The following is a 10,907-nucleotide window of genomic DNA, read 5'->3' as shown; positions in this document are numbered from 1 at the left end:
CAAGAAAAGGCGATATGAGGAAGTTTGATGGCAAGGATCCGGTAAATTGGATACTTCAGATGGAGCAATATTTTGATATACATGGTGTACCACTGTTATAAAAGGTATGTATTGCATCTTATATTTAGAACCGAATCAATTTTTATGGTATAAAGGGCTTTGTTCTCATAAACAACTTGTTACGTGGTCAATTCTCACGGAGGAAATGATAGCACATTATGAGGATACAAAGAGCAACACCTTCTTTAGAGCAACACCACAACAATTGGAAAGAGTAAAAGGGCTTTGTGACATAGTGGAAAGTAAAATTATGGCAACAAGGAAGTTTACCCCTCACAACTATAAAGATGGAAGTGTTGTTTCTCCTAGCCTTCCACAACCTACAAGGGTTACACCACAACAATTGAAAGAAAAAAGAGAAAAAGGGCTTTGTTACAATTGTGATAGAAAATGCACTAAAGGTCATAAGTGTGCTGAAAAGAAATTATTTTACATAGAGTATGAAGAGGAGGGAGAAAATGATCAAGAAACATCAAAAGAAGAGGATATGCGCCAGGAACCAACCCCAGAGAAAGAAGAAATGAATCAGACCATAACTTGTAAAGCATTGGCAAGAATTACCACTCCTCAAACTCTCAATATAGAAGGACATATCAAGAAGAAAAATGTGCAAGAAGTGAAAGATCACATCGAGAAAGAAGAAATGAATCCAACCACATATTGTAATTCATTGGTCGGAATTACCACTCCTCAAACTGTCAAGATAGAAGGACATATCAAGAAGAAAAAAGTTCAAGAAGTGAAAGATCACATCGAGCATCAAGAAATGAATTCGATCATATCTTGTAAAGGATTGGAAGAAATTACCACTCCTCAAACTCTAAAGATAGAAGGACATATCAAGAAGAAAAAGGTTCAAGCAGTGAAAGATCACATTGAGCATCAATAACAGTTCTCCAACTTTTAAAGGATAATGCCAATTTGGTGCAAAATCAAATGAAACAACAGGTAGATCAACATCGTAATGAAAAATGGTTTGATGTAGGTGATTGGGTATTTTTACTGCTACATCTCAAGCAAGATATTTATGAGAAGGAAATGTTGGCAATACTACATGCACTTAAAAAATAGCGACCTTACCGAATGGGAAGACACTTCAAGGTAAAAATGGATCATGATAGTCTTAAATACTTTTTAGAACAACTATTATCTTTAGAAGAATAGAAAAAATGTGTCACAAATATGTTGGGTTATGACTTTGACATCATCTATAGAAAATGGAAGAAAAATTTTGTTGCAGATGCACTCTCAAGAAATGATGAGGATGTGGAAGCATTGTTTTGTTCTATTTCTATTATCCAACCAGATTGGATAAACGAAGGGATGAATGGAAGAAGGAAAAAGAAGTATGGCCACTTATTCAAAAGTTGCAAAAGATCCCAATTCAAACAATATTGCTAGAAATTGAGGAGGAAGGAAAAAAATATATTGGAACCTGGAGCAGTCATAGAAACAAGAACCTGACAGCTACAAAATCGATCAATTTTAGAGTATCTCATCAAGTGGAAGAATTTACCCGTTGAAGATTCCACATGGGAGGACAAGAATTTTATACAGAAGCATCAAGAACTACTCAAGCATTGAGGACAACACCTTTTGAAGGAGAGGGGCATGTTAGGACCCTATACTACTAGTGTAACCCCTTTTTTTTTTTTTTTTTTACAATGTCGGCTACTCATATATTAGAAAAACTTTCTGAAGTAAGATCTAGTACATGGCGAGGAAAAGAGTAAGAACTGAGGTACAAAACCGGGTACGCAGACCCATAGTCCTCAAAGTTTCTTTTGATTGAACACAAAACGGTAGACAAACGGCAATACTGCCTTACATAAGAACCACCTAACCAGGCAAATTTGTAATGCATAAGATCAAGGATAATGAGCAGTGACCGAGTCTTCCTTTTGAACGCTGGCTCTAGTCGAGTTTTCTGCATGTTGGCTCTCAGTGAGAGTGCGCAGATGATCAATAACCGCCTCCATGTGGATGCAGCGGTCTTTAAGATCTTCAATTTCCCTTTTTCTTTTTTCCAATTTCTTTCTTTTGGAGTTTCTATCAGCATGATAGTCTTCTGTTAGTTCTTTAACCTGAGCTATAAGGTTGTTAATCATCACAGTATGTGCCTTACACATATTACATTCTTTGTTATTGAAGATGTTCCTCATTGGGTCTTTGGTCTGGGCCTGGTTGGAGGTCTGGCCTTGCTGACCCGCCATTGGAGTAACCTGAGGGAAGAGAAGGGAGAGCGTGCTTTTGAAGAGGGAATCAGAGTCCGCCTTGAAGAGCGCGGGACCGCAGAGGAGCTGCGAATTTGAGAGGAGGCGAAGGGGCCTTTCGGTCTTCTGGCAATCTCTGCTTGGGGAGCAAGAGCGACTGTTAGAAAAAAACGAATTCACATATAACTGAAAGTTTCTTACCACAGGCTCAGGACCGGTGAGGATCCTTGAGGAGAAGTGTGCTACCCAAGTGCACCAGGAACTTGCTGTAGAAGATCGATCGCTGACAGAGGAAATGTTATGGAGCTGCCCACTGTTTATAGGTGACGGAAGGTTCTGCGCGCTGATGGATCGGATCTGAGAGTGCTCAAAAATAGAGTGAAAACGATCAGTTTCCATGATTACCATTTTGACATACTGATTGCAAGAGGTATGGACTTTGCTGTATACGCCCAGAGAGCCGGCCTTGGAAGGACAAGGAGTCACGCGGGCAGTTCGGACGCTGAGGGGTTTAGATGCCCGAGGTTGAGATGCTCCATCATTGAGCCGGAAAATGCAGAGAGATGCGACAAGGTGGCTCTGATGTCTGAGTTGACTACTCCCTTGGTATGGAACGACGGCTGGCTTGTGCTCACGGGATTTCCTTGGCATAGAATGAATTGTTTTCTCTGACCTGGCCGATCCTCCTTCTGACCGCTTGGTTAGCTTGCTGGTCAGCCTCCTTGTTGAAATTCCTGAGGATATGATTAAAATTGACTTCTCCTAACACTCTGACGTTCTCCATGATTCGATTCTTAATGTTGTTAAGGGCCAATTGTTTGAAGTCTCTACCTGAATTCATGGCAACTATTATAATAGCTGAATCTCCTAAGATGAGCAGATTCTGAAGGCCTTTGCTCTTTGCAATGAGAGAGCCCAGAAGGAGGCTATAGGCCTCGGCTTTGTTGTTAGACATTTGGCCTAAGCCCCATTCAAAGGAGACCATAGTGTTCCCCTGCTCATCCTTAATGATCCCACCAGCCCCAGCTTGGCCTGGGTTCTTTTTTGAGGCTCCATCAAAATACAGGGTAGGCCTTTTTTGTTTCCTGATCCAGGTACTAATTTCTTCTTCGGTGCCGCGGAGCTTCCAATTCTGATTGCCATTCCTCTCTCTGTTGCCTACAAAAGGTCTTGGAGTAAGGTTGAATTTTCCCAGCCAGTCCTTGAGCCTTTCATCCTCGACCTCCAGGTCTTTCTCAGAAACCCCTGATGCTTCGAAAGACTCTGCAATGAGGGCAATGGATTTAGCCACGATACCTGTAATGGAAGGCTTTTGGTTGTTGAAGATGCATTTGTTACGTGCAATCCATATTTGCCAACTCAGATTTGCAGGGATGCTGTTCCAGATCCTATGCACTATGTGGTTACCTTTTTTGGGTTGATAGAGTCTTTTGTCCCAGTTTTTGTGGAGGGTCGAGATCTGAGAAGGGAGGGCTTCTGAAGAGATAGCGCCAGAGAGAAGGTACCAACAAGCTTTAGATGTCGGGCACTCAACAAAGAGATGAGTTATGGATTCTTCAGCTGACCTGCAAAGACAACACATAGATGGCCCCTGGATACCTCGCTTCCTGAGGTTCTCAGCAGTTAGAATTTTGCCGTGGAGAAGGGTCCAATTGAATAATTTGACCTTTGGGGGGCATTCAGGGCGCCATGTAGCTTTGTACAGGGGCCAATTGTTTACCACAGAGATGTCTTGGAGAGCTTTGTATCCTTCTTTAACTGAGTAATTGCCCCCATTTGGGTCCCAAACGAACTTGTCTTCATCCCTTCTGCTGGTGGGTGCTGAACCACTGAGGGAGCTTTTGAGCTCATCCCAGAGCTTGACTAAATTTAGAGGGAGATTGGGGAGGAACCAGCCTGCCCAGCTATCATGATCCCATAGAGAGATATCAGAGAGAGAGTTGAAATTCGAATCAGCCATCCATCTTTGAAGGGGGACCATGTGATGGAGGATTTCTCTGGCCTGAGACCCCATTATTCTATCTTTCCAGATGCTTATTTCTTTGCCATTCCCCGGAGCTCTAGAGATGAACGGCTTGCAAAGGGGGATCGTTTTCTTGATAAGGTTCCAAGTTGGAGTGCCTTGCCTTTCTATGATGTTTTCTGATAGGATATTGCTGTTTGGGCCATTTAGGTATTTTTTCTTCATTATGGAAGTCCACCAAGCCCCTTTTTCATTCAAAATCCTCCAGATCAACTTGAAGCCCAATGCTAGATTTGCTAACCTAGGAACCCTTATTCCTAGCCCACCCTTTTCCACCGGAAGGATCACCTTATCCCACTTTACCAAACTGAACTTCTTGGTATTCTGCTTACCACCTTGCCACAGAAAACTCCGAATTATCAACTCCATATGATTGTGAATGCTTGCCGGAGCAAGAGCGATAGCGAACTGATATATGGGAAGAGAGGCGAGGACTGACTTGATCAAAATCGATCTGCCTGCTAAATTCAACCAGTGCACTCCCCAACTTTGCAATTTGCCTTTGAGCTTTTCAATAATCTTGACCCAAATCCCTGAATTGATTTTCTCTTTAGCCAGTGGGAGCCCCAGATACATGAAATGGTTCCAATTCAGCTGCGCTGGAATTTCCATGATGAGGGATATGCGCTGTAAGATATGGTTAGGGATGTTCCAGGCATACAACATGCATTTGTTATTGTTGAGTTTGCCTCCTGAGGCAAGAAGAAAGAGGTCCAAGACTTTTTTAAATCTCCTCGCCATTATGCTAGATGCACCTCCTATGAGAAGGGTGTCATCCGCAAACAGAGAATGATTGATACCTTTCGATCCTCTGACAATTTCAATCCCTGTTATTTCTCTTTTCTTCCTCAGATTTTCCAGCTTCGAACTAAGAGCTTCCGCCATAAGAATGTAGAGGAAAGGAGAGAGCGGGCACCCTTGCCTCAGGCCCCTAGAGCTTTTAAAAGCTTTGCTGGGCCTTCCATTTATGAGGGGGGCGGTCCAATTGCCCGAAATGCACTCCCGGACCCTGCTTATAAAGAGCTCTGATATTCCCATCTTTTTAAGGACTGCCTGGAGGAAAGAGTGATTTACTCGGTCAAAAGCATTGGCCATGTCCAACTTCATTATCATACCCTTTTCATTCCTAGTGATGCTACTTTGAATTGCCTCCTGGATGAGAATTACATTGTCAGCAATATGTCTCTTCGGGACAAAGCCCCCTTGGTTCTCAGAGATAAGGGTAGGAAGGATGGATTTGAGCCTGTTAGCAAGGATCTTAGTTACTATTTTGTAGGAGACGTTGCAGAGGGAGATAGGACGGAAACGATTAAAGGAGAGAGGGTTGGGATCTTTAGGAATTAAGGCAAGGAAGGAGGATTTTATTCCACTGCCCATCTTGCATCTTTGGAAGAAATTTCTAACAACTCTGATGTAATCCTTTTTGATGGTGTCCCAGTGTGTCTTGTAGAAGTCCACAGTGAAACCATCGGGTCCCGGGGCCTTGTCTGAGGCCATATTGCGCATTGTTTGCTCGATCTCTTCCTCAGTAATTTCCTTGTCCAGCTCAGAATTTTGATCTTCAGAGGTTTTACATTCCATCGTGTCAAGAATTTCCATGCCATCACTGCTTTGCTGGCCCGCGGTGAGGAGATCTTGGAAATGAGCAGACGCAGCCTCCATGATTTCCTTTTGCTCTTTTATTTCTACTCCATCAACAGAAATTTTATCTATATTATTACCTGCTCTCCTGAGTTTCAAGTTGTTGTGGAAAAAGGAGGTGTTCCTATCTCCCGACTTGAGCCATAGACATCTTGACTTTTGTCTTTGTTCCTCTTCCTCTTTTCTGTTCAGCTTGTACAGTTCCTTTTGGAGTTCCATCTCTTGGATCTGCTCCTCTTCCGTGTCTTGTCTGCTGTCTTTCCCTTGATCCCACTGCATGAGTTTGGCTTGGAGTGCAGATTTGTTTCGATTTTCTTCTATTACCCTGGTTTTGACCCACTGTTTGATGGCCCAACGCAGAATCTTTATTTTGGATTCCCAGACATAGTGCGGGGACCCTCTGATCTCTGTTGACCAATGTTCTTTAATCAGAGTTCGGAAATCTTCCTGATCCTCCCACGCTTTGTTGTATCTGAATGGTAGCGGACCCAGATTTTCTCCTTTATCCAATTTGAGTGCTACAGGCTTATGGTCTGAGAAGCTCCCTTGGATAATGAGACTTTTGATGCATGCAAATTTAACCACTATTCTGTCTTGGACGAGAATTCGGTCCAGTCTTTCCTTAATATTGTTTCTACCTGCTCTCTTGTTGGACCAGGTGAATCTCCCATTCTGAGGAGGGAAGTCCACTAAATTGTGATTTAGAATGATTTCCTCAATGGCATCCCTAGAGGGATCAGCCAGGAAGTTTCCCCCCATCTTTTCATCAGCATTCCTTATTAAATTTAGGTCTCCCCCTAGAAAAAGGTTCCGTCCTTGAGTTTCTTGGAGGTCTGCTGCAATTGACTTCCAACAGGCATCCTTGTCTCGATAGTGTGGGGGGGCGTAGACATTATAGATAGTATATTCTTCTGTCTCTGTTATGTTTTGAATATCTGAGCGGATCCACCAGCTGCTTTGTTTTTTATTTAACAATTTCCATTTTTGTTTGTTCCAAATGGTCCCTATGCCCCCTGAGGCACCAGCTGCGCTAACTGCTATTCCTTCATAAGTTCTGTTATTCTTTAGGTAGTTTTTGAAGTCCTGATCATTAATTTTGGTCTCCTGGAGGAGGAGGATGTCTGGGTGTTCTGATTTAAGAAGGTCACAGACTGCGTTGACTTTGAGGGAGGAGCCCATCCCCCTACAATTCCAAGAGACCAGATTCATTACTTAAATAATTTGTTTTGAGGACCTCCTTTCTCTTTCCCTTTCTCGCCATTTCCTTTCATCTTATCCAGATAAGTATCCATTGGCTGTTGAATCCCTGTTGTCATTTCTTTTGCTGCCGCCTCATCCCTTACTTCTTTATTTGTTTTCCTTCCGACTTTCCTTGGTGGTTCTACGGAAGTGTTGCTTTCCTTAGACTTGTTCCGGGTTAATATTCTCTCTATAGTGTGTGGGGGGGAGGAGGGAGGGGGGGAGGAAGGCGGGGGGGAGGCGGGGGTGACAGGAGGGACTCTAGGGGAGGGGGGGGGGGGAAGGAGGGTCAGCTTCTGATAAGGATTCAAATGGGTTGGAGGATGCGGGCATGGTCGGCCTTGACGGAGAAGGGGGGAGAGGGGGGGCTGTAGGGTTGATGAGTTTTCCTTTAGGAGGGTTGGGCCTCTTCTTTTTGACGGTTTCCCAGGCTTCCTCTGTTGTTTCAGGGTTAGAATCAGAAACATTTGCATTTGCTTTACTACATCTATTGGCAAAATGTCCATACTCGTGACATACCTTGCACTTGAAGGGGAGCTGTTCGTAATCGACTTGCTGAAGATGCGTCCATTGGTCAACTCTGAGCTTGATGGCTTCTGGTAGTCCCTTCCCGAGGTCCACTTCTACACAGATTCTTGCGCATGCGTGCATGTTCTCCTTTGGTTCCGATCTGTCAATATACTTCCCTATTCCGTTTCCAATTGCCTTCACTGATTCATCTCCCCAGCAATGTAGAGGGAGATGCGGGAGCCGGACCCAGACGGGAACTGCATTGGGGACATCCATCTCCGGGTCAAAATCCGGTGTCCATCTGTTCAGGTAAAGGCCTCTAGTATCCATGAAATATGGGCCGTTCCGGAAGATTAGGTTTCTGTCTTCCACTGTTTCGAATAGGAACGTAAAAAACCCTCTTCCGCAGAAGCGGATCGCTATCTTGCCTTGCACGATTGAGTTCCAGTTTCTTTCCACCCATCGCTGAACAGTGCGTGGGGAGGGCCATAAACCTGTGAACTGACCAACCAAACCTCTATCAGCTAGAGCAACTGCCGTTCTCCGGGGAAGGGCAGGGGGGAGCGGAATTTCTGGGATCTCATCCATTTTTTTGACGAAGCGAGAAGTAACTGGTCTGATCCTCTCCGAGGAGTTCTCCTGGGTGAGGGAGGCAAAAGATTTCATAAGATCGACCTGATCCGGTCCAGAAGGGCCCAAGGCCGCCATGGTCGGGGAACAGCCAGAGGCAGGCGACCTAGCAGCAATAGCTGCTAGGCGCAGGAGCAAGGAGAGGCAGGGTCGAGGTCAGGAAAGGCGAGGGGAAGAGAGGAGACACGGGGAAGGGGGAGGGAGGGAGATGGCGGGCTCAGGGGCGGGAGGCCCGATCGCAGACAGACCTCGCAGCCAGGTTGCAAGGCACGGGGAGGCAGGAGGGGCTCAGGGCGCGGCCATGGCGAGCGGAAGAACTCTAGTGTAACCCCTTATTGTTATTAGTACAACCCCTTTATTATATTGATGTACCCATGCAGTGCCCATATTGTTACTATAGTGCCCCATAGAAGCGCACTATTGTTATTATTGTGCCCTTACATTATTATTGTTATGTCGGCTCTGATTATGTTATGATCCCTTAGACTCCTATATATAGAAAGGAGGTCTTTTCATTTGTATCATCGAAGAATTGTTCATTTGTGTAATGTAAAGGAGGTTGCCCCCTCAAAGAGGCTTATTTCTAAGGCATTCATCTATCTTTTCTATCTTTTTGTGAGCTGGTTTCATAACACAAGGACTATGCATTGTGCAGTCTCAATGCTCAACCCTTGCCTATTTATCTCCACAACTGCACAGTTTAGTCTCCCAATCAACCTCTTCCTGTGAACTGCGCAGTGTCAAACCTCAAGCGTTCATCCTGACCCCTTGAACTACGCAACCGCACAATCACTAGGCATCTCTCTCTCTCTCCCGTGTTGCATAATGGGCAACTTCAAGGCTCAAGACTGCCTCACCGAGCTCCTCAACTACGTAGTGATATTTCCCAGGCCTCTAGAACCACACAATGCATAGTCTCAAGCCTCAATCCTCCACTCCTGACCTCTGGAACTACGCATTGTGTAATCCCTGAGTCTGGCTCTCAATCTAGCACCTAGTTACAACTAAACCAATTATTTTCATGAAGCATGTTAGATTAGGATGTTTTTAGACTGCTGACATCTTTTCATGAGTGGTTTTCAGTTGCAAACATTATATCTTGTCATGACATGATGATGATGAATGAGAAGGAGGAGACTCTGCTATGAGACACCTATGCAACTCCAAAAGACAAGTTGATCATTGAACAAGAAGATGAAGGGAGACCATATTGTGACAACATACAAAGATGAAGATTATAGTGAAGACTCCCTACCTTCAAGCCTTATGAAGGAGGAGGAAGAGAAGCATGTACCATCTTTTGAAAGGAAATACATATAGCAACAAAAAGAATGTCTTGACATTTCCATATCATCATTGAGTCCATGTTATGTCACGTCTTGTCAAGGCGTCATGTGAATATGTTATGCGAGTCATCATTTTCCACATCATTTGTGGATATGATTATGTAATTTTAAATATATGAGAAATGTAATGTAAAGTGGAAGTCCAAGAGTCACGTATAGAATGTGGAAAATCATGAAGGAATCAAAAGGTGTTATTGAAGTAAAAGAGTCATAAGGGTAGTCTAAGAGTCACAAGGGAGGTGAATAGTCACCCATTTTTTATATATGCACCCTCATAGCTCAAGCAAAGGACTTTTCACCTTGACTCCTCCCACTACGCATTAGAGAGGAAGATAGTTATTTTGGAGGAGCAAGTGGTTGCTCTAACACTCCACTATTGGAGCTAGTGGTGTTCATTGATCCAAGTGTATATTGGTGGCTACCTACATATTCCACCTAGACCTCTAGTTGATTTCATCAGTTTCCTTGATTATAGTAGCATTTACTATTTTTAGCAAATTTTCAGGTCCTGAACTTTCGGAGCTGTTTTGACCCCCTAAACAATGTTTTTTTAGGTCCACAGCAGGCTCATAGTTATACGATCCTACCAAAAATCTTGTAATAATTGGAGATACCTTTCCAACTAGGTATCATACACGCCAAATGGAGATCATATGGCCAATTTATGACCTCGGGAAGTTGACTTCCCAACTAACCCCAATGGGGCCCACAAACTCTTGGCATCCCACCTCCTGGGGTTAGGATTTTGGTTGTTTAGGGTTTCCCTTTGTTGTTCAATAATAAAAAGGACCTTGAGCCTCATTGTAACACAAATCAGAGGCATGCAGCCACCACATCTCTTCTTAGAGATAAGCCACCATCGCTCGAGCTAGTTTATTTCCATTCTTCTTGCAAGCATCTTTCAATTCCTTGATATTATGAAATGAAGATTTATGTTTATGTTTATATCTATATTCTTTTGTCTTCTTGCATAAGTCCATATCCGTGGTATTAGAGCGGTCTTCTCTTTCTCCATTTTTCTTTGCATGTCCCTAACGCGGTCAGGGTATAACGAGTGAAAATTTACAAGACCAAGCTCACAAACCCTGATGACCTCCCATGGAAGAAGAAAAGGAAGATGAGGGAGCAAGATATGCTTTCAAAATATTGCTTGAGGAAGCCCTTGACTGGCAAAGGAATGCAATCATGTATAACTTTTCCTAGATCCTTTGGTGGCTACCCACAAGTGATGCATCTTCATCTAGC

General features: G+C 43.7%; 1 protein-coding gene across 1 annotated transcript; it reads right to left on the bottom strand.

The window, feature by feature from the left end:
- Positions 1 to 1,928: 1,928 nt before the first annotated feature.
- On the bottom strand, positions 1,929 to 8,394 carry LOC149247243 (uncharacterized). Its single transcript, XM_089443681.1, has 3 exons — positions 7,859 to 8,394; positions 2,909 to 7,120; positions 1,929 to 2,430 (listed from the first exon to the last, which is right to left on the bottom strand). The coding sequence occupies exons 1-3, from the start codon at positions 8,392 to 8,394 to the stop codon at positions 1,929 to 1,931; spliced, it is 5,250 nt and encodes a 1,749-aa protein (XP_089299807.1).
- Positions 8,395 to 10,907: the final 2,513 nt, after the last annotated feature.

This window comes from Pinus tabuliformis, chromosome 7, assembly GCF_031772625.1.
Source record: "Pinus tabuliformis cultivar Carrire ecotype Pingquan chromosome 7, CPIR1, whole genome shotgun sequence".
NCBI classification, from domain to species: domain Eukaryota; kingdom Viridiplantae; phylum Streptophyta; class Pinopsida; order Pinales; family Pinaceae; genus Pinus; species Pinus tabuliformis.
The sequence above is the reverse complement of the archived record's forward strand: the minus strand, read 5'-3'. Positions and strand labels throughout refer to the sequence as shown.